The sequence below is a fragment of the Dendrobates tinctorius genome, unplaced genomic scaffold (assembly GCF_039654945.1).
Source record: "Dendrobates tinctorius isolate UK_male_01 unplaced genomic scaffold, ASM3965494v1 ptg000067l, whole genome shotgun sequence".
Taxonomy (NCBI): Eukaryota; Metazoa; Chordata; class Amphibia; order Anura; family Dendrobatidae; genus Dendrobates; species Dendrobates tinctorius.
Genome location: NW_027361735.1, coordinates 2,362,969 through 2,388,223, shown reverse-complemented (window position 1 = coordinate 2,388,223; position 25,255 = coordinate 2,362,969). Strand labels below are relative to the sequence as shown.

General features: G+C 41.4%; 1 protein-coding gene across 2 annotated transcripts in view; it reads left to right on the top strand.

Annotated features, from left to right (window-relative positions):
- The window catches only part of GABRG2 (gamma-aminobutyric acid type A receptor subunit gamma2), a 273,840-nt gene that overhangs the window by 176,418 nt on the left and 72,167 nt on the right, over positions 1-25,255 (top strand). For both annotated transcript variants that reach the window (XM_073581007.1, XM_073581006.1), the window contains exons 4-5: positions 1,380-1,600; positions 23,393-23,475. In XM_073581007.1, coding sequence (XP_073437108.1) covers positions 1,380-1,600; positions 23,393-23,475 — 304 coding nt within the window. The remainder of the gene's footprint in view (positions 1-1,379; positions 1,601-23,392; positions 23,476-25,255) is intronic.

Here is a 25,255-nt window from a genome sequence, read left to right as displayed (position 1 = left end):
ACAGTCTATTTAGGTTTATTCAAGCATCATAAACCGCTGTAGGCCATGTTACCCATCACAGACCTCAAATAGTCCTTAGCACTTCAAAGTATACGGCTTTGAAACGCAGTCACTAAACACACCGGACCTCTTTGTCCAGTTACTGTGGGCGACCACACGCCGAACAGTTCATTAATGACCATGGAACACAACAGGCACCATCACTCGACATTAGGTTGCAGTCTCTAAATATGCTGGACCTTACTCCGTCCTGTTACCATGGGTGACTGCACAGTTCATTAACTGACCCCTGTCAGAGCACACAGTTCCCCATACTCTGAGTTACCTTCCAGGAGCTCCTGCTCCACATGCTGACTCCTGTCAGTACTCTCCCAGGGAAACTGTCAAACTGGGATCACCGTTCTGGACAATGCCTTGCTCACAAGGCCACCTGACAGTTCCAGATCTTCAGACGGACAGTAGCTCCCCAATGTAGTGCCATCACAGACTCTGCATACATAACCTCTCCTTTTGCTATTCAGGATGTCCGTCCCCCCCGGGACAATCCAACACACAGGCCTCCAGGTCCAAGGCCTCACCATGTGCTCTTCATGAAGTCCATCCCCACCTGGGACCTTCCAACACATAGACCTTCCAGGACCTTACACACTCTCACCATTCAGGTGCATACACTTGGACCATGTGACCAGACCTCAGTCACATTATATAGTTGAAACCACCCCCATAGGTGGGCAGTGTATGTGTGGTTAGTCATTCCCGCCCAGCTCTCCGATTAACCCTATAAGCCCCCCTATCATAACTAAGCAAAACTCATGGAACTACAAGTCCCAGCACAACAATATTATTTCGGACTTACAGTGCAGTGGAATTCTGCAACACATACCGGCCATTTACAATCCTGTCGGTCATTGTTTCACCATCATAACCACAAATGCACCTGTGACCGCCACGTCGTCCCATGGCCCCAACATGCCTCCATGCGCACACACAGCATCCGCTAGCTGCAACAGGGGTCACTGCCTCACACTTTTTAAATATCTAGCATTTTGCACATGTTCACTGCTTGAAAAAGTTTCACATCTTTTTGGACCGAACCGTTGCCATTATTGGTTAAATAAAATAGCTCTTTTTTCACTGAAAACAGTGTACTGCCTGATTTTTGGATATCTATCTATCTATTATCTTTCTACCTATCTATCTACATATCTATTTATCTATCGATCTTGCTATCTATCTTTCTATCCATCCATCCATCTATCTATTATCTATCTACATATCTATTTATCTATCTATCTATCTATCTATCTATCAATCTTACTATCTATCTATCTATCTATCTATCACATAATACTATATCTATTATGTTTTTGTTACTGCAGGAATATACTATTGATATATTTTTTGCACAAACCTGGTATGATAGACGCTTGAAGTTCAATAGCACCATCAAAGTGCTTCGACTCAATAGTAATATGGTTGGCAAGATTTGGATTCCGGACACATTTTTTCGCAACTCAAAGAAAGCCGATGCTCATTGGATAACTACTCCTAACAGGATGTTAAGGATATGGAATGATGGAAGAGTACTTTATACGCTCAGGTATTACTCTATAAAGTCTCCTTTATCCATGATATTGTGTTAAAATAAGCTTGGTATTAATACAATTTGCAATGAATGTGTCTCTGCAAAACATAACATCAACGTAATGTAGCAGTGAATAGAGATGGGTGGACACCTGGATGCTCAGGTCCGGTGGGTACAGGTGCCAGAACAGTCCCTGGACCAAAACCCGAACCCAGACCCCATTCCCTTGATTGGGGGGCCGAAACATCCAGTGTTTGCTGCGCTGCCATGTGCATGACAGCATGACAAACACTGCTTTTGTTTGGCAGGGAAAACATACCTGCTGGTCAGAGAGCCGCGGTTCCCACGCTGTCAAAAGTCAGCGAGCGCGCTCAACTGTGATCTGACACCTGCTACCTCTAAGTACAGTGAGAGCAGGAGCAGCCGATGGGAGTATTCATTAGCCGCTCCTGAGCTGTAAATAAATAATTTAAAAAAATAGGTGAGGGTTCCCCTTATTTTTGCTAACCAACCAGACAAAACTCAGAGCTGGGGACTGCAACCCTCAGCTGTCAGCTTCAGTATGGCTGGTTATCAAGAATAAAGGGGTCCCCATGCTGTTTTTTGAATTATTTAAATAAATAATTAAAAAAACAGTGTGGGATCCCCCACATTTTTGACAACCAACCTTGCTTAAACAGACAGCTGGGGGCTGGATATTGGACCCCCACAGTCTAAAAATAGCAGCCCGCAGCTGCACAGAAAAGGCACATCTATTAGATTCTCCAATTCTGGCACTTTACCCAGCTCTTCCCACTTGACCAGTAGCGGTGGCACGTGAGGTTCATATTTGTGGGTTTGATGTCACCTTTGTATTGTCAGGTGACATCAAACCCACGGCTTAGTAATGGAGAGGCATCTCTAAGACACCAATCCATTACTAATCCTATAGTTGTATGGTAAAGGAAGACACAGCCAGGATAAAGTCCTTTATTTGAAATAAGACTAAGCACAGTTTTCCATTTTTATTTAAACACCTAATTCCAGTGAAGCCCTCGTTCTCCTGTAATAAAAGTAAAATAAAAAAACAACAACATACCTAACCATACCTGTTTGTCATTCTGTCCCACACCGTAATCCATGTCTGGGGGATAAACAGTTTTCGACCTGAACGGTGCCAAGATGCTTCTGTCCAGGCTGAAAGCCACTGGTGATTGAACTGCTGCAAGCGCAGCATCAAAGACCGGTGGTGACATTATTGAGGTTACCTCAGGTCAGTGAGGCTCCATTTCCAGCCAGGCTTAACTGCAGTGACTCACCCTGCTAGCACCGTGGTTCTCTGACCGGCGGGGATGATTTCTCCGCCGAACAGAAGCGGAGTTTGCCGCACTGCCATGCACATGACAGCGCAACAAACACCCAGTATTCGGGCAGCCGAACACAAACAGTAACATTGACTTCATTGTGAAGTTCGTGTTCGGTGTCCATGCCTGAGCAGTAGGTATTCGCCAAACTTTACTGTTCAGGTTCTCCCATCTCTAGAAGTGAACACTTTCTTTTTATAAAACCAATGCCATATTTGCTTCATAGTTTGAGTGCAGAGACATATGGTGCCGTAATGGAGAATTTCTTGGATTCGGTGCAGATACCGAAATTAAGTTTACATTTCTTAGCATTGTGTTATAGCTAAATGAAAATCGTCTATAATTGTGAAACATAAAAAGAGCACAGAAGTTTTGATTTTTTGCTAATCATGGTTGCTGATTTCCACATGAAAACCTAAATTTCCATGTATGCAATTTAAAGTGTACCTGTCATTGTTGAGGATAATCTGAAATGTGTACATAAGGAAAAATACTATTTCTGGCTGTCATTTGACATCTGCATTTTTCAAGCATTTTTACCTTTGCATGGTCTATCTCTATCTCTAATTTTCAGTTGTCTCTGAGTTACTGGATGGAGAGTAGCTTTTATGATGTCTCCCATTCATTTCCCATTCATTTGCAGATCTCTGACTTTGATGCGGACTCACAAGTCGAGCGCACATCTTTCCCAGCAGATGATGGTTGTGGTTACAGCCATCATCTGCATCTCATAGGAGTGAATGGAGCAGAGATTCACTCATGGCTGTTAACCTGTTAAATGCCACTGTCAATCTCTAATGACATTTACAGCACTGGCACTGGGGACGCACTGTTCTAACAGCCCATCGGCATGCCTGTTACACAATTGCAAGGCCGAATAGCTTGGCATGATGTCGGGGATCTGTTGAAGATTCCCATGCCTGTCATGATGATTCTTCTGTTAACGTCAACTTATATAGGAGACTATTATTTGTGTTATACTCAGCAGTAATGCAGTTTTGCTTTGTATAATAAATGCAATGACACTAAAAGGGACTAACAGAGTAAAAAAGGAAAAAAAAATTTTAAAAAATATGAAAAAAAAAAAAAAATAAAAGTTCAAATCCCCCTCAGCTGGCAATCTGTCTTGTTTTCACTAATGTGATGATTTTGCCTTTTTTTAGATTGATTGATGAGTTTATAAAGCAAAATAAGGGGACAATGATTCATAAGTGAAGAAAAAAAACAGACTTCACTGATATGTTACTGTTTTTTCTATTCACGTGTATTAATGATTTATGCACTTTTTTCTTTTTTAAAATGAGAGTGACCAATTAAAAAATGTACAAAGAAGAAAACTCAGTCAGTAGAGATTGGCTGTTTGTGCATATATTTCCTATTAAAAAAAAACCCCACAGAATTCTTTGATGTTGATTTGGTTAAGAATGTCACCCAATCCATTGCAATGAATTCCACTCAGAGAAATGACTTGAAAAAATTTTTATAATCTGCACCACAGGTCAATTTAAGAAAATGTATGCAAGATATACAAGAAAAAGCTAAGATATCATTAAAGGGAACCTTTCAGTAGGATTGTGCTCAGTAACCTACAGACAGTGTCAGGTCGGTGCCGTTATACTGATTAAAATGATACGTTGGTTGATGAAATCCGTCTTGTGGTTGTTGTGTAATCTTTATTCTCAGTTTTGAGTTAATGATATACCCGTGTTCCGGGGCGGCCTGTGGGGGGGTTCTGCATGTGGTGCTCTGATTAGCTATTCATAATGCAGACTGCTGACATGTCACTGATCCCTCTCTGGCCTGTACCCTAGGTAACATAATGAATATTATATATACATACTGAAAAGAAAACAAAAACTCTTCTGCAGGCAGGCGCAAGTGGTGGCACTTGCTCTGCAGCATAATCGCATGTTTACTGTGTTGTTTATAAATGTGCTTCAGTTTTTCCTGAGAGTATAGATAAAAATAAATACATTTTAAAATGGCGCCCGCTGCGCCTGGTCAGTAGCAGATATTGGTGTATATAGAGGTGATCCGATAGCTGCTATTGTGCAGGTGCCATCTTGGAGGAGGAATTTTTTTTTTCTCCTCTAGCAAGATGGTGCCGCCGACGCCCACAAAATAGCAGTTATCAGATCACCTTTATAAACACTGATAACTGCTACGGCGCAGGCATGGTGGGCGCCATTTTATTTTATTTTTTATAATCCGGATAAACTGAAGCGCATTTATTAACGACATATTAAACATGCGATTATGCTGCAGCACAAGTGCCACGGCTGGCACCTGCCTGCAGAAGTTTTTTTTGTTTTTTTGCAGTATATGCATACATTCATTATGTAAACTAAGGGGCAGGTCACTGAGGGATAAGTGACCTGTCAGCAGGCTGCATTATGAATAGCTAATCAGAGCACCACATGAAGAACCCCCGCAGGCCGCCCCAGACCACGAGCATATCATTAACTCAAAACTGAAAATAAATATTAAGAAACAGCCACAAGACGGATTTCATCTACCAAGGCATCATTTTAATCAGTTTTACAGTGCTGACCTGACACTGTGTGTAGGTTGCTGAGCACAATCCTACTGAAAGGTTCCCTTTAAAGATGTTGTAAACTACTTTAGCATTGATGACCTATCCGTAGGATAGGGTATCAATGCCTGGTCGATCAGGATTCAACACGCAGCACCCCATCACGATCATCTGTTATCGGTGTCATTGGCCGCCAGCCGGAGGTACTCACGTACAAGGCTGCTTCATCTTCTGATCGGGCTGCTGCATGGTACCTCACATCCACCTCCTATTGATTTGAATAGGATGCGGATGTGTAGTGCTCTTGGGCGGCCACTGTCAGAAGACAGAGCAGCTCCGCAAGTGACACCGGGGGTGCTGGATGTCGGACCCCAACCGATCTGAAATTGATGATCTTAAGGATAGTTCATCAATGCTAAAGTAGTGGAAAAGTTCTTTAAATTAGTTATAATTTTATTGTGCGGATTACCCAAATGGAAAAGCAGCATTAAATATGTCTAGTGTGCATATAGCCTAATAGTGCTCAGAAGACAACTTGGCATCATTAACTATTGTTGTTTAGCTGTCATCCAATGTGGCACATGGCTGCTGAAGATTGCCATTGTCGTCACACTTACAGTAGTTCGCCAATATTAGCAGTAAGTTAATTTCTGCTATCAGTTTGCACGCTTGAGTTCAGAGAGCTAGCAGATTTCCTTATAGTATTGGAAATAACTTTATTTGGCATAAGACAGATACATGAGTAATAGCGTATCTCTCTTAATGTATATCTATATACTGTATGTAACAACCTACACAGCACTTTTTAGTACGTATAAACCTAGTCATCAGTTCTAGAAGGACCATCTACTACAGAGCATAAATATCACTGGTATGTTAACCATTTAGAATTAAATATATGAATTTCACACCATTTAAAAGGCAAAAAATAATTTCAGCTTTACAATAAGCTTTATTTTAGTACAGAATTTAAATTCACTATCATCTTGTTAAATAAAGATTTTATACAAAACATGAAATCCTGTGCAGAGTGAGGGCACAATCACCCACAAAATTATAATAGCTCCATACTCCACACACACCACCCCTCACAAAGAAAACGAGAGGTGGAATTTGGGTGGAAATCAGTCACAGCTTTTACTCGGAAATGTTGTTAATTAAAGATAACTGTCACAAACATACTTGGTATGGTAAGGAGGGATATACAAAACACCAAAAGTGTGGAATTCCTCTGTCTCACTAGAATTTCTCGTCATAAAACGGTGCTTGTAGAAATAGCAGTAAACTGTTAACAAATAGCAAAATAAACAAATTAATATAAGGCCAAAGTAATCTTAAAACAAAAAGGGTGAGAGGGTGGAAAAAGGATCACAGGATCCCAGTACCCTAAGAGCAGAGGATGGATCCAGCCCAGCTTCCACATATATCTGGGAAAAGGGGAATTGAGGATTGATTAATTCAAAAGAAAGGTGGAAATCCACCCCCCTGGCAGCACAGTCACCAATGGGACGGAACTGAGGTGTGGCATAATCAACACTGATGTAGGGAGTCACTAGTGTCTGGGACACTATCAGTAACCATTGCACTGCCCTCCAATGTGGAAAAAATTATGCAAAGTAAGAATGCTTTCAAAAACATAAGTGTTTCATAGCTTATTTGTGTTAATTAACAAAATTCAAAGTCAGTGAACAAAAGAGAAATGTAAATCAAATGGATATTTGGTATGACCAAACTTTGCCTTCAAAATAGCATCTAGTCTTCTAGGTGCACTTGTACAAAAGTCAGGAAGGGGCCTCATGACAAAAGTGACATCCCTCTTGTGGTGGTGGTGGTTTTGTTTGCCACCACTGGATTGCACTATCCCAGAATAGCATCACACAGTACCACTTAGATCCCTTCCTCCCCCTTGCAAGCAAAAAGATTGCCAACAATATCCTCAGAACAATCCACAAAGTACAGTTAAAAAAAACATTAGTGTGGAAAGAAGTTGGTGTCTAGCTGAGCACAATGGCATAGTGTAGGTAGGGAAGGAGGCTCATGGAAGTGCCACATTTTGACCACATTCACCACTTCCTCATACCACTGCCAGTGCAGTCATCGCTTCATCATAGAGTGACGAAGACAGTTCCTGCTTGGAGCTGCTTATGCAGAGAGCAACAAGTCAGATGAATTTGTCTCCTGCTGCTTGATTCTGTATAAGAAATGACCTAAATAACAAAGAATAATGAAGTGAGCTTGGTCATTTCACTCGCTACCCTTGCAGAGCTCAACTGATGACAAACTTATCTGGATTGTTTTCCTCTGCCGAAGCATCACCAGAACATGAGCAATCAAAGGGAACCTGTCATCATGATTTAGTATATTAAAATAAATGTATAGCTAGAGATGGGTTAACCCAAACTGTAAAGTACGGCGTCCCTACCGAACACCTACTGTTCGGGCACGAACACCGAGCACAGACTTCAAAGGAAGTTTGGGTTCGGCTCATCAAACACCGGGTGTGTGTCGCGCTATCTTGTGCAAGACAGCACAGCAAACACCACCTCTTCTGATCAGCGGTAAAATCATCACCGCTGGTCGGAAAGCTGCATTTCCCAGCGTGAGCTCGCATCTGTGATCAGAGATACACTACCGTTCAAAATTTTGGAGTCATCCAGACAATTTTGTGTTTTTCATGAAAACTCATACTTTTGTTAATCAAATGAGTTGCCAAATGAATTTAAAATCTAGTCCATACATTGACAAGGTTCGAAAAAATTTTTTTATTTGAAATAATAATTTTCTCCTTCAAACTTTGCTTTCGTCAAAGAATGCTCCCTTTGCAGCAATCACAGCATTGCAGACTTTTAGCATTCTAGCAGTTAATTTGCTGAGGTAATCTGGAGAAATTTCACCCAATGCTTCCAGAAGCCCCTCCCACAAGTTGGTTTGGCTTGATAGACACTTTTTGCGTACCATACGGTCTAGCTGCTCACACAACAGCTCAATGGAGTTGAGATCTGGTGACTACGCTGGCCACTCCATTACAGATAGAATACTAGTGCCTGCTTCTTCCCTAAATAGTTCTTGCATAATTTGGAGGTGTGCTTTGTATCATTGTCATGTTGTAGGAAGAAATTGGCTCCAATCAAGCGCTGTCCACAGGGTATGGCATGGCATTGCAAAATGGAGTGATAGCCTTCCTTATTCATAATCCCTTTTACCTTGTACAAATCTCCCATGTTACCAGCACCAAAGCAACCCCAGACCATCACATTACCTCCACCATGCTTGGCAGATGGCGCCAGTCACTCTTCCAGCATCTTTTCCGTTGTTCTGCGTCTCGCAAATGTTCTTCTATGTGATCCAAACACCTCAAACTTGGATTTGTCTGTCCATAACACTTTTTTCCAATCTTCCTCTGTCCAATGTCTGTATTCTTTTGCCCATATTAATCTTTTCCTTTTATTAGCAAGTCTCAGATAAGGCTTTTTCTTTGCCACTCTGCCCTGAAGGCCAGCACCCCGGAGTCGCCTCTTCACTCGAGACGTTGACACTGGCATTTTGCCTGTACTATTTAATGAAGCTGTCAGTTGAGAACCTGTGAGACTCTAATGTACTTGTCTTGTTGCTCAGTTGTGCAGTGGGGCCTCCCACTTCTTATTCTACTCTGGTTAGAGCCTGTTTGTGCTCTCCTCTGAAGGGAGTAGTAGACACCGTTGTCGGAAATTTTCAGTTTCTTGGCAATTTCTCGCATGGAATAGCCTACATTTCTAATAACAAGAATAGACTGTCGAGCTTCACATGAAAGTTCTTTTTTTTTTCTGGCCATTTTGAAAGTTTAATGAAACCAACAAATGTAATGGTCCAGATTCTCAACTAGCCTATAGGAAGGTCAGGTTTATAGCTTCTCTATTCAGCCAAAAAGTTTTCAGCTGTGCTAACATACTTGCACAAGGGTTTTCAAGGGTATTCTAACCATCCATTAGCCTTCTTACACAGTTAGCAAACACAAAGTACCATAAGAACACTGGAGTGATGGTTGTTGGAAATGGGCCTCTATACACCTATGAAGATATTGCATTACAAACCAGACGTTTCCAGCTAGAATAGTCATTTACCACATTAACAATGTATAGAGTGTATTTCTGAATCATTTAATGTTAGCTTCATTGGAAAAAAAACTGTACTTTTCTTTCAAAAATAAGGAAATTTCTATGTGAATGACTTTAAACTTTTGAACGGAAGTGTATAAAGATTGTAGCACAACATCAGTGAATAGCAGTGATGACATTGAGGATACCTCCTGTCACTAAGGCTGCGTTACCAGCTGGGCTGAACTGTAATGACCTCGGTGTTATCTCTGCTAGCACCGTGAGAAAGTCTCACTGGGCAGAGGCGAGTTCACCTGGAGAATTTCACTGTGGTGAATTTGAAAGCTGTTGAACTCTACTTTACATTACAAAATCATGCTGACAGGTTCTTAATAAATCAAGTGCACTGCACATGATGAAATACAGTCTTTAATCATTACTAAGAACTGTTTTCACATTTTTAATACTTTTTCAAACTTTGGGATAGAAAATGGATAAGGGTTAATTTTAGGGCTAGGGTTAAGGTTATACTTAGGTTAAATTTCTGGTTAAGTTGTTACACAAAAAAATTAAAGACAAAAAGCAAAAAAATTAACAAAAGTATTACTTTATTTTTAATTTTCTCACAAGAAGCAGAAAAAATAGGAGATTGAGGTACAAATTATAATTACTTAAATGTTTTCCTCATTTTACACTACATGTGCTTGAAGAATAAGCATTAATGGCTCTGTGAGGGCTTATGAACGAACTCCCGTGCAATATGGGATTCGGACACATGCACCTATGGGGCTGTAGACTTCAGTGGTGCTGGCAGAGTGAACGTGAGCTCTGTTGTACACCATTTTCGGGCGTGTACGCCTACTGGAGATGGGTACCTATACATAGTTGCTCTGCCGGCACAATTATAGTCTGTGGCTCAGTTGGTTGATATGGCCAAATCTTGATTTGCTGGTGGTTTGGACACAAGCCCCGATGAAGCCACTGAACAGGTGCCTGAAGGCAGTGTGAAAGCACCCTAAGTGTTCACTTGCTAAAAGGCACAAAAATACTCACCTTGTCCCTGACACACCACACAACACCACTAGTTGAGCATGATAGCTTACCAACTATTGATCTCTAAGCATCAACAGAAGTAGTGTTTGGTACATTATGGCATTGTAAAGGAAGCTTTCAGTGTTTTGTTGCTCAAGAGATTTTATGTTAGATCTATCCAAATTGACATTTATAGAGCTCCTACGGAATCTTTCTGCTGTCAGTTGTGTAGTTTGGCAGTTATCTCTCAATATAAATGACAGTACATGGACATTTCGGCATAAATACATAGTGCTGTCGGTGTAATCCAGACATCTAATTATAAACAGAATACATGGATCTTGTCAAACATCAGTGCATTGCAGATGGTAAAAGATTTGCAGCACCAATTTCTGTCACATAAAGTAAACTCCCTCCTGGGATATTCTGTTAAAAATACATAAAATGGTAATTAGTGACAATGACTCAATTAACTAGTGTTATAAATAGATTACAACCTCGTACTGGTTTCCTTATTGAACCATTCTGCCGGAAATTGCAGCAGTTAGTTTCAATATTCATCACCAATTAGGGTCAAGCATCCAGACAAATTTTTTTTTTACTTAGTCGATTTAATCTCTTAACAACCATCATTATAGAAAATTGTTAGGGATCTCAACACAAGTATAGGGCCAGGGCCACATGATAACTCTGGGCATGCAAGTGCAATTTACATACAAGTTTTTAGATGCAATTTGGCTGAAAACAAAAAAAAAAACCAGATAAGTTGCAGACAGCTCAAACTGTATGTAGGTAGCAAGTTGCACACAATTTAAAGGGGATATCCACCATTGGGGCCAAATTTATTCTTACATTCATGCAACTGTGGTTAAAAATCAATTTTGCAATTGGATTTTATTACAAATTTTGCACCGATTTCCTCCTACAGTTTCTAATTTACACGTTCTATTGCTCACTGCAGAATGAAGTAACGTAATCGTCCAGAATATCTTTTTTTATCTTGAGGACATGATTTTGTAGCACTTACTATTATATACTGGAGGTATGACAGGTTCTCCTCCTGCTACTGTTATTGCAACTCTCCCCACAGACCGTGAAGCTCTACAGTCCATAAAATGGCTGCTAGTGGAGAAACATTTGATCAGACGTGTCCATCAGCCTCCTATATTAGAAAACCTCCACTGAGAAAACTTCTTTTCTATTGGAGGAGAGTGATGAACAGGCACATACTATATAGTATGTATATCTCCTGCTGTGACTGTCTTTGGTAAGGAATAGGGGCCTCAATCTGTCCCTGCAACTAGGACCCTATTCCCTACTCTTGAAGGTAGAGAGGACCAAGTCTCCGATATTACATTCTCAAAATCCCATGAGACATGAGAGAAATGTAAAGTAAACAAGACACAATGGCAAAGCAGTGATAACAGAAAATCTCTATTATACAAAAGCAATAACCAACTATAGGGAGGAGGATAGAGATATGGAGGAATGCACTAAATAGCTACAGCAACCAGTATATAAACAAACACGTACTACAGCAAAACATAGATCACTTCTGCAACAATTCCACTCCAACCACTTAGCTTTAGCACTAAGCACAGGAAGACAAATCTGAATGGAGAAATATTGGAGCCAAAGGAAGAGCAACAGATGAAACACTTGCCTTGAAGGCTGCAAGAGCTGATGGCTGGAACTGGGGTCACGTTCCTCAAAATGGAGCGGCAACATCGCTGGTATGCAGTGGGTGCGATCTCTGAAAGAAGGGAGCATGATGAACCATTCTTGAGGAATGAATGTGCTTGGACAAGCCTCCTTGAGGCGACTCAAGACAGGGCTACTACCACCCTTAAGAGATCGTAATGTCCTTGGTTTCCCCACCTCCTATGCGTGAGCCGCTGATGGATCAGGTGACACATGGGGCAGTAGAAGTATAACAACTAAACTTTTAAAAGATTTGAATGAGGCCTGCCAATTGTTACCTTTCCGCTGTCTGTCCTTATATTTTTTTTCCTGGCTTTGTACTTTGTGCAAAGCCTTCAATTTGTAGGACAATAGCAAGTACACTTTTAAAATATTTGACTGAGAGCCACCAGTTGTTGACATTCGCGGGTCTATGAATGAACCTCCTCATAATTTTTTTTCTGGCTTTGCACTTTCTGCAAACCTTTTCTTAGTGCATAATCACATAAAATACTGTTTCAAATTATTTGCATCATCATAGAATCATAGAATCGTAGAGTTGGAAGGGACCTCCTGGGCCATCTGGTCCAACCCCCTGCTCAAAGCAGGATTCGCTAAATCATCCCAGTCAGATGTCTGTCCAGCCTCTGTTTGAAGACTTCCATTGAAGGAGAACTCACCACTTCTCGTGGCAGCCTGTTCCACTCATTGATCACTCTAACTGTCAAAAAGTTTTTTCTAATATCTAATCTGTGTCTCCTCCCATTCAGTTTCATCCCATTGCTTCTAGTCTTTCCTTGTGCAATTGAGAATAAAGTTGATCCTTCTACAATGTGACAGCCCTTTTGTAGACAGCTATTAAGTCTCCTCTCAGTCTTCTCTTTTGCAAACTAAACATTCCCAAATCCTGCAACCTTTCCTCATAAGACAGGGTTTGCAGACCGGTCACCATTCTGGTCGCTCTTTTCTGAACTTTCTCCAGTTTGTTGATGTCTTTTTTAAAATGTGGTGCCCAAAACTGGACACAATATTCCAGATGAGGTCTGACCAAAGAGGAGTAGAGGGAAATAATGACTTCACGTGATCTAGACTGTATGCTTCTGTTAATACATCCTAGAATTGCATTTGCCTTTTTTGCTGCTGCATCACACTGTTGACTCATATTCAGTCTGTGATCTATTAGTATACCCAAGTCTTTTTCACATGTGCTGTCACTTAGCCCTATTCCTCCCATTCTGTATATGCTTTTTTCATTTTTATTGCCCAGATGTAGTACTTTGCATTTCTCCCTGTTAAAAACCATTCTGTTAGTTGCTGCCCACTTCTCCAGTTTATTTATATCTTTTTGAATCCTCTCTCTCTCTTCTCTAGAATTAGCTATCCCTCCTAGCTTTGTGTCATCAGCAAATTTAATCAGTTTACCCTCAATTCTTTCATCTAAATCGTTGATAAAGATGTTGAACAATACAGGGCCCAGGACAGAGCCCTGTGGTACCCCTCTTGAGACATTCTTCCAACTGGATGTGCAGCCATTTATGACCACTCTTTGGGTCCGATCACTAAGCCAGTTATGAATCCACCTAACAGTTGCCTTGTCCATTCCATACTTAGTCATTTTTTCAATAAGGATTGTATGAGAGACTTTGTCAAATGCTTTGCTGAAGTCAAGATATACTATATCTACAGCATTTCCTTGATCCACCCAATCAGCATACAATTAAAAAAATTGTATGCTGCCAATGACCCATCTATGCAGTTTAGCACAGTTATTGTTGCATTACAGTGGTGTGTAAGACTTAGGCTAGGTTCACATTTGCGTTTGATTCCACAGTGTATCATCCGCATTCTCAATCGCATTCAAAAATGCATTTTAACACTTGTTAACGCAGTGTTTTTTATCCACATCATCTTACACCTGACGGCATGCGTGTGTATGCGTTTTTGCATGCGTTTGCATTTTTTATGCGCACTCGTTAGAAATTTCCAATTTTTTCCAGTAGCTTTTCCTTGACATCAGACACCCAGTAGGCGTATCTCATGGGATTTCTATATATATAAACACACTGCACTGAGGAAATCCTCATCTTTGGATGCTGTATCTAGCTGCAAGATGGATCTTGACCTGGACAGCTTCCTAGAAGATCTGAATTTACAAATGAAGTTGGCTGCTGCCTTTGCTTTTGCGTGTCAAGAACACAGAAGAAGAGAAAGACTGAGAAGATGTCATCATCGCTATTGGCAACACCCCATCCTTGAATTCCAAGAGAGCCATGGAGTCTACCACTCATTGTACACCGAGCTGCACCAAAACCCAGAGAAGTTTTTTGACTGCACGAGGATGTCGCAACAGAGCTTCCATGACTTGCTGCTATGCGTCCAAGGATACATTGCCAGGCAGGACACACAGCTCTGTCAAGCAATTCCTGCTGAGGAACGTCTCTTGGTCACCCTGAGGTATGTAGTGTTGAACCTTACCCTACCTTATCCCTAACCCTATCCCTAAGCCTATCCCTAACCATAAGCAGCGTACTGATTTTTGTTTTCCATTTTCTTTTCTGCAGATTCCTGGCTACTGGAGAGACATTGTCCTCTTTACATTTTCAATTCTGGATTAGAGTATCCACCCTTTCTGGTATTATTGTAGACACTTGTCGTGCTTTAGTTGGCATTCTGCGGCAAGAATTCCTCCCCCAAACCACAACTGAACTCTGGATTGAAAATGCTTCCAAATTCCAGGAAATTTGCAATTTTCATAACTGTGTGGGGGCTGTAGACGGCAAACACATTAGGATTATGAAACCATCTGAGTGGAGCAGAGTACTTCTATTATAAAAAATGTTTTTCCATTGTTCTAATGGCTATTGTGGATGCCGATTGTAGATTTGTTGCTGTGGACATTGGCTCATTTGGACGAGGCAATGACTCGCAGACATCCAAAAACTCAGACATGGGCCAACGTCTATATGGGAATGATTTTAATTTTCCTCCACCATGACCTCCGCCCCACACTGATCGACTGCCAATGCCTTTTGTTGTTGTTGGTGATGAGGCGTTCCAAATGTGTGTTAACCTCATTAAACCATACTCAAGTCGGAACTTAAATCACACAAAAAAGTTTTCAACTACAGACTGACAAGGGCACGTGGAGTGTGCATTTTGCATTGCTGGTATTGAAATTGCGCATTTTGTGCACATCCATTAATTTCAAAATTGACACTATTGATGAGATTGTGAAAGCATGTGTAGTTTTGCACAACTACATCATGGTAAAAGAGCAATCAAGCTTACAACCTGAGGAACCCGTTACATTACATGGTTACCAATTTCACCCTATGAGAACAACAGTGGAAGTTGCCCAGATTAGGGATAAGTTTGCCGCTTACTTTGTTTCAGATAATGGACATGTGGCATGGCAAGATGAAATGATCTAAGCCGCTAAGTTAAATGTACCTGTTATGTTTTTGTACCTGTTATTTTTAAAACATGCGTAATGTAAAACATTACATATCTGCTATGTTTAAATGTACCTGTGATGCTACCATGTACATGTAATTTAATTTACCCCTAATGTTTGCTGAGTAAAATATAAACTACCTTCCCTCAAATATAAAGTGTGTTTGTGTAGTACCTTATCTCAAAAATAAAGTGTGTTTGTGTCGGCGGCGGCTCATAAAGATAAAAAAAACACAAGATATAGTGCTAACAAAATACAAATTTTATTTTCAACACTTTTACAAGCAGCTTTTACTTTAAACAAAATTTACAAAAAAAATTGTTGGGGTGATTTGTTTTTTCTTTGGGGTTTACGTGAGGGTAAAATGGGGAGGACCTTGGGGGTGTGGAGCTGTGGAGGATTGGATGGTAGTTGATGAGGAAGGGGTTACAGGGGAAGGGTCTACAGGGGAAGGGGCAACAAATTTAAGGATTGGATCAGGGATGGCAGTGGAGACTTTGCGGATAGATGACAAAGTGGAATCATGGGAATCGGAAGGAACAGACAGACACAAGGGAAGGTATTGACAAATTGGTAGGTGAGGGTGGAGGTGATGAGTTCAAGGCAGGCAGATTTTTTTTGCTCCTGGTTTTGGTCCTGATGCCAAGATTTTATTTTTTGGACCTCGCTTTTCTTGGTTGAGTGGGAGTGCTGGGCTCTGTAGCAGTCATTTGGCATGGTGCTGGACTGTATCGCATTGTGGATATTGCTGGCTGCAAGGGTGCTGTAGAGGGCAGCGGTGCTGGAATGGGCAGGGGTGTGAACTGGGCAGGGGTGATGTAGTGGGCAGGGGTGCTGTAGTGGGCAGGGATGGTGGACTGGGCAGGGGTGGTGAACTGGTCTGCATTGTGGATACTGCTGGCTGCATGGGTGCTGGACTCTGGAGCATGGTGGATACTGCTGGCTGCATTGGTGCTGGACTCTGGAGTATGGTGGATGCTGCTGGCTGCAGAGTTGATACACTTGGCAGCGTGATCGCTCGGTGAACTGGAGGCTGTGGTGGTGGCGGATAGTTCAGTGCAGTGGGAGCTGGATAGTAGATTGGCTGCTGGTAGTATCCTCTGGCCTGTTGATTGAAGGATTGTGACTGCTGCTGGGACTGCTGTTGCTGTAATGTGTGGTTGTAAGCAAACTGGCAGGCCTGCATGATGGTCAGCTGGAGTTGAGGCATAAGGTTTTTTGACACGCTCCGCTCAATTGCAGAAAAAAAATGTTGCACCGGTCTATTAAGGTCGACTTCCAGGTGATCAAGGCGATTGTTGAGTTCCTTGAACCCACTCTTCACTCTATCAGCAATAGAGGGCTGGGAGAGGGGAAAATCTGATGGACCGGCTGCCTCTTCCCTAGCCTGTGAAGCCTGCAAGCTTGCTCTGTTGTGAGTTCATTTTCCCCTTCACCATTGAGGTCTGATGAACTCCCTCTTCTGGTGAAGGAAGGTAGTGAGGCTGATTACAAAGCACCTGAGCAGAATGATGATGACTGGGTGACTGGGATTGCTGACTGGATATAAGGCAGCCGACGCCCTTCTGCATTGCGGGTGATTACTCTGAGGGATTCTTGGAGACCAGTCTGATTCCTGCTCCTCAAAAGCTAAGTTTTCTGCTCTACTTTTTGTATTTGTGTTTTGGTTTTGTTTTGCCTTGTTTTTCTGGATTTCTGCCTTTCCCTGCTGGGTGATCTGAATTCCTTTTTGCTCTGTCTTCAGATAATACCTGAGTACTGATATAGTCTTTTTGAAGCCTAGCGTCTTCAGGGCTTTTTTCCCTATCAGTCCGTTGGCTCTTGTTTTTTAGAGGGTTTTGGCGGATTGCAGACAGCAGCTTTTCTATTCTGTCCTGTTTAGTGGCTGGTGATTCTTGGAGACCAGTCTGATTCCTGCTTCCCAAAGATAAGTTTTTGCTCTGCTATTGAACTTATTAGTTTTGGTTTTGTTTACCTTGTTTTTTGAGTTCAGCCATCCGCGGCTGGGGGTGTGTTGGATTCTTATTCCTTGATCAGTGTTCTCTTTTGCTCTGCTTTCAGAATATTCTGAGTGCTGATATAGGGGTTGAAGTCTAGTGACTTCAGGGTCCTTTTTGCTTATCAGTTGTGTTGGTAATATTTTTAGCAAGGTTTTCTCGGATTGCAGACAGCAGCTTTTTTGTCCTGCCCTTTTTAGTTAGCTTGGGCCCCATCGTTTGCGCAACCTATCTTTCTATCTGTGCTAGTGTTTTCATCTTGCTTCACCGTCATTATATGTTGGGGGCTGCCTATTGCTTTGGGGTCTGCTCTGGGGCAGTCAGTTTTTCCCTTTTCTCTCTTTAGGCTTATTTAGATCTCCAGCGGTGTCGAGGTGTCTAGGATCACTGTAGGAACACTCCACGGCTACTGCTAGTTGTGTGATAGGATTAGGGGTCTGCAATCCGCTAGTTTCCAACCTCTCTGATTTTCTGGGCTGAGCTTGTGTTTTGTTTTTTCCTCCTCGGTGACTCAATCATAACAGTTCTGTGTGTGGAAAAAAATTAAACATTAGTCAAAATAAAAATAGAAATTCTATACTTACCTTCAATGAGCAAGCGCAGACCTCAGAAAGGCAAGGTCCCAGTGGTACTTGCATTTGTGTAACTTGGCAGCCGAACCACTTCGAACCCAAACCTCCTCTCTCATGTCTTTGTTGAAGCAGTCCTTCATTGAGTGCCAACGGATTCTGATTCGCTTGCACATCCATTCACAGGTTCACTGCTGTTTCAGACTACATTGCCATACTTACCAAAATCTGGTCTGGCATGCAGCGTGGCACGGTCCCAACCAGGCAGCAGCGATGTTGCCATTTCTTCCCAGAGCCGATGAATCACCACATTGTCAGAGTGCTGATGGTCATGGGTGTCCCACAATGGTACTCGCTCTTGCACAAGGTGGATTAGTTGTTCGTTGTCTATATCAAGTGTGGCTTCTTCCCTTTGTGAAAACAATAGATAAAATAGAAAAAAAGAATTTTAAGTAAAACTGAAAAAAAATTGTATTACAACTCTGATGAAAGGAATACTTACACTCTGTCTTTCCTCATGAGACACTTGAGCCCGATGACCCTGGGAAGAATCCTCTCCAATGGACTGCTACTGCTCTTTATCACTGCCAGGTACCTGTAAAGAAATTAAATGGTTTAATATATGTGGAGTATTGCCAGTCAATACATACCAATCAGTAAAGCAAATGTGATTACATAATATTTGTCTGGTCCACCCTGGGAAGAAGTCTGTTCTTCAGTTGAGGACATAGTTGAAGCCCAGGCAGCAGTCAAGTGAAACACTACAGATAAAAAAAAGAAAAATTAAACTTGTAAGGACCAAAAAAAAAGGACAACAATATCTACATTACAGACAGTAGTCAAACACCACAGCAGTCAGCACAGGCTAGGGACACACGGCAGCAAAAGAAGCAAACCACAGCACCAGGAGACGACCACAGGAAAGCCACTGCACCAGGAGAGACACCCACTGTGCCACAGAGAATCGGCCAGTCTACAAGGAACAGAAAAAGCATTCAGAGAGACAGACATTTCCAAAGCTTCTCTTCTTAAATAGAGAGTGTTCTCCTCATCACGACAGAAAGCAGCACCAGGAGACGAACTGGAGAAACCCGCTGCACCAGGAGCCAACCACTGTACCAGGCCAGTCGACACGTCTAAAAGTAAACAGAAAAAAAATGAATACAAAGTACAAACAGCAGTGAGGGAGGATGACATTTTCTAAGGTTCTATACTTGCATAGCCAGTGTTGTGGTATTGTCCAGAGTCCAAAGAGTTATGGCCTTGCTGAGTCCACATTTCCTTTTATAGAGCTCTCAATTATCAGGTGGATGAATTACTTCCTGGACCAACTCATTAAAAAAAGCATGTGTATAGAATGCATGTGCTTACGCATGTTCTTGCGTATGCATGCGTTCACATAGACAGCAATGCGTTTATTTGACGCACTCATCCCCATGTGCATATTTGATGAATTTTTGCTGCTTCCAAAAATCCAACATGCTGTGTTCGACAGACCCCGCCGCACACCGAAAAACAACTCATGCGTACGCTGATGCATGCGAACTGATGCAAACCCATGCCCCTGTATACACCATGTTAAAGATAGGGAAACATGATGCATGTGGATTGCTGCAAATGAAACGCTGTGCAAACAGACACAAAAGTGAAAGCAGCCTTACAAAAAGTATAGAAAACTATTTCTGGATTAGATTACCCATCCATAGAGTATTATGTGTTTTCTGTCACATTTTTGATGGTATATAACACTGCAAAAAACATTTCAAAACTTAGCTTGTTTGTTTTCATTTCTTACCCAAACACTATTCCATGTTTTGAGGTACATTTTTGTGATATATAACATTTGAAAAAAGTTTCAAAATTTTGGTGGGTTACATTTCTCAGCCATACAAGTATTACATGTTCTTATGTACATTTCATTGGTATATATCAGTCAAAAAACATGTTTACAAATTTATCGGTATTATATTGCTCATGCATAGGGTATTATGTCTTCTTGGATGCATTTTGTCACTATGTAAGCCTCAAAAAATGTATTGGCATTATATTGATCACCTATAGTATATTCCATGGTATGAATTACATTTTGTTGGTATATAACCCTCAAAAAACATGTTCCAAATTTTGTCGGTATTATATTGCTTTCATAGAATATTCCATGGTATTAAGAACATTTCCTTGATATACAAGCTTCAAGAGTGCATAGTCTTTATGAGTCTAGGAGTACCAATTTATGACAATTTGAACATAATGTGTATGAGATCTCCTTTATGTCTAAAACATGAGTCGCTAATTTTTGGCAGTTCTTGCTCCCTTCATAAATTAAACTGAAATGTCCTATTTTTTAAATATTTGATTAAAAAAATAAATGTTGGTTTAATTAAATTACATTTTTTAAATCCTTGTTTAATTTTCTCTCGTATGCAAGTCATTATACAGGAAAAAGTGTTTCTAAACATTTTTTTCCTGTGAAATGCAATTTCTTGTCGGTTTAGAATGTTTTATTGTCACTCCTTAAAATGGAGTAAAAGTGTGACACCATTGTTCTTTTGTTCTTATTAAGGTACTGTCACACTTAGCTATGTACCAGTGATCCCGACCAGTGATATGACGTGGTCAGGATCGCTGGTACATCGCTAAGTGGTCGCTAGTGAGCTGCCACACAGGCAGATCTCACCAGCAACATCGCTGGGGTCGGGGGTTGCTACTTACCTGTCACACTAGGCGATCCTGCGTCCTCCCGCCCGGCTCCACGCTCATCGCTCGTCTCTCCACAGGAAGCGCAGCAGGAAGCTGACGACGAGAAACAGTCCAGGACGTTCTCACGCGATCAGCGATAACCAGCGGGGGAGCGGGTTGTAGGTAAGTATCACACTCAGCGATATCGCTAGCAATATCGCTATAATGTTCAAAAGTTATAGCGATATTGCTAGCAATATCGCTTAGTGTGACAGTACCTTAAGTGATCTGGGAGTCAGAGACCCTTCCAGTAGTTTTCCTCATGCTTTTCTCCTTCCATTCAGCACTTTTCCCATCAATTTGAACATTTTTACTGCCCCCCAGACATCTCTGTAAGGTCTGCTGGAAAAAGCTCAGCTTTCCCATTGACTCCCATTATACTCATTAATCTAAAAGAGCATGCGAGTATTAGGAATTGCTTGGTTTGAGCAATGGGCAATCAAGCATTTTCATGTGCACTCATCTCTATTTATGAACTCTAATAAACTTTCAAGTTTGCACCAAGAAGTTTCATGACTGTGTGAATGCTAAAAAGTTGCCTAAAAAGCAAGTGAATCCCTACTATATATATAAAAAAGCACCCAAAAAGTATGATGTTTCCCCCACCATTTTCCATGGTTAGGACTGTGTTCTTGGGGTTGTTCTCATCCTTCTTCTTCCTCCAAACACGGATTGAAGTTGATACTAAAAGGTTCTATTTTGATCTCATCTGACCACAAGACCTTCTCCATTGCCTCCTGCAGGGCACGCAGGGTCCCTCTGCTTACACCAGCACATGTCCAGGCCCGCTTGCCAATGATCATCTGGGTGATCCAGAGAAGGCTAGGGAGAAGGTCATGTGGTCAGATGAGACCAAAATAGAACCTTTTGGTATCAACTCCAATCCGTGTTTGGAGGAAGAAGTGGTGTGGGAAACAACATACTTTTTGGGTGCTTTTCTGCGAAAGGGACAGGATGACTGCACTTTGTCAAAGAGAGGATGGATGGGATCATATATATCAAGATTTTGGCCAACAACCTCTTGAATATAGGTCATGGCTGGGTCTTCCAGCATGACAATGACCCGTGTTAGCCATAAGGTTTCATATAACATACCATTTATATCCTCTCTGTGTTACAATAAATGTTAGCTTTTATAAATGACCGCCATCATGTAAACTGGTTTACATATTACCAGAGAGCAACTGATATGGGTAATACATGTGTTAGGCGTCAGGTTCCTGCAGCTGCACAGCGGGAATCCAGAGCCTTGCATCCAGCAGTCTCCCATTCTCGAACCAACCGCTCAGGAGCCTGCACAGCAATCTAGGCATCCCAGATGCTCTGCTCAGACCAGCTCTGTAGGACTGGTTGCTGCTGCCACGGCTCTAAAAGGTCCGCATGGCTGCTCGGCCATGCGCTAGTATGGACTCTACTTGCTACCTGTGTGAATGATGACAGATGCATGTGTCTGCGAATGACTCATTAAGACTCCCCTCCCTCTGATATTACGTGTGTGGACAGGGACTTAGTATTAGAGTCAGCGCCAATCAGTGGCATGATATAGGCCACAGGGCATATCTTCACCTAACTAGCGTCCGACAGTGCGCCTCCTCTGGGCACTGTCGTATAGCGGCTGGGTCAGTTGCCGCGCTGCAATCAGCAGCATCTGTGGGCATCCGCGGTAGAGATGCCGCACACATGGTAGGTCTAGACGGACCCTGACCTTCTGCTTTGGGTTCAGCTCCTGTGACCATATACCATGCGTGCAGATCTCTGAGACCTGTGAGTCCAACAGGCTCAGTACTTACGTTTATGTTCCAAGAGTCTCTGTAGAGATAACAGAGTATGCTCTGTGCACACCAGGTGACGTTCAACCCGTGTGCGATATACCGCCATGTTGTGCATCTGCCATTATCTAGCAGTGGTGTAACACCTACTGCACGGTGGACTCCGGGCAGCGAACGCACTTATTATTATTTATTTGTTAGTGTGTTCCGCCGTCCCTGACGACATGCTGTGCTTTAGTCTGTAGCCCCAGGGGCTGCCTAACAAGCAGCCTGGAATCTGGGAGCATGTCTTTTAAGAATAGAGCATGCTGAATTTCCAATATCAAGATGGCAGCTCCCATGTCCTGTTATTCTCATAGCATAATTCCTCTGTTCAGTCATTATTCTTCCAAATGTGATTTACTCCATGTCTATTTATACTGTACATACAATCTCCTTACTATGATATATCCTAGTTTTTGTGAAGGGTATAGGTCCTCTTTAAGTGTGTTTGTAGAGAGTCATTTTACTCTATTTGAAACAGGGTTTTATAGTTAATTCATTAATTAAACACATTACAAAATTGCCAAACTAAACTTAATCATAGTGCAGGCAATTAACATGTATTTGTGCTTGTAGGCTTACCATAGATGCTGAGTGCCAGCTTCAGTTACATAACTTTCCAATGGATGCACATTCCTGCCCTCTGGAGTTTTCAAGCTGTAAGTATTACAAGCATGGAATATAATATACAGTATTTTAAAGGAACATTAAGATTCAGCTCTGTATGAACTTTTTATAAAACATAGAAATATCTTTAAACTCTTTGTTTTTGCGTCATTTATTATGCAGCAAAAATAATCTGGCACAATGATTCTACAGATCACTACAAACGTATAATTTTAGTATGTTTAAATGTCTTGCATTTTGCTGGTTAAAGTTCAGAACTTTGATTTGTATTGCCATCTTTTAAGACCTGCAATTTATTTTATTTTTATTTGTTTTTCAGGGATGAACTCTTGTTTTTACTGACAAATTCTATTTTGGGGAACATATTATGTCTCTATTTATTGCAATTTTGGGCTAAGTTTGGAGCCCAAAAAGTAGCAATTCTAATGTTTAGATTTTTTTCTTATGGTACTTATCATACAGGTTAATTTTATGGATTTGTAGATTGGACTTTTACAAGCGATAATGAAAGTGGTCATTTGATTAGGAAATATATGCATGTGTATATATATACATATATAAAGCTCTGGCAAAAATTAAGAGACCGAAGCAAAATTTTCAGTTTGATTTTTCTCTTTATAGGTATATTTTTGAGAAAAATGTAAATTGCTCTTTTATTCTATAAACTACTGACAACATGTCTTCAAATTTCCAAGCACTAAATTTTGTACTTATTTTCAGAAAATGAGAAATGGTCAAAATAACAAAAAAAAAAAAAATGCAGTGCTTGCAGACCTCAAATAATGCTAAGATAGCAAGTTCATAATCATTTAGAAACAACAATACTAATGTTTTAACTCTGGAAGAGTTCAGAAATCAATATTTTGTGGAAAAACTATGATTTTTAATCACAGCTTTCATGCGTCTCGGAATGCTTACACCAGTCTTTCACACTGCTTTTGGGTGACCTTATACCACTCCTGGTACAAAAATTTAAGCAGTTCTTTGATGGCTTGTGACTATCCATCTTCCTCTTGGTTACATTCCAGAGATTTTCAATGGGGATCAGGTCTGGAGATTAGGCTGGCCATGACAGAGATTTGAAGTGGTGGTCCTTCATCCATACATTGATTGACCTAGCAGTGTGGCATTGTCCTGCTGGAAAAACCAGTCCTCAGAGTTAGGGAACTGTGATGCTATTCACTTCTCATGGCCAAGCTGTGAGTCGGAGTGGTCAAGAAGTCCAAGGTCAGAAGCCAGGAGTGTACGTCATAACAGAAGGAAGAGACAAAAGCATATTCAGGTAATGTTCTGAGGTCAGTACCGGGAGGTTAATGGATCAGAACTGAAGGGGTTAAACAGGCGGATGGTAAGAACAAATTCCAAAATCAGGCAACAGATCAATCAAACAGAACACAAGGCACAGGAAAGCACAGAGCACAAATCTCACAATATGAATGTACGTCTGGCATTGGTCTGGGAGAAGCTGCTCAGTTAAGTAGGCATTGCAATTACCTGGCTGGGATAGTGAACACCTCGGACAGCCAATGCTTCCCAGTCACTGATTGACTAGTTGAGCTGTCAATCAACACACTGACAGCTCAGCATTCCCATGTACCAGATTGAATGGCCATGCTGTCCATCAAAGTACTGACAGCTTCAGCACACCCCTGTACCGGAATGGATAGCGAAGCAGTCAGTAACTGCATCTGACACCCTAAGGGGTTCAACCGTTACAGTAACATTGCCTCAGCAGAAGGAATCAACTGTTTTTCCAGGATAACCTTGTATGCAGCTTGATTCATACATCCTTTGCAAAGATTAACCTGCCCA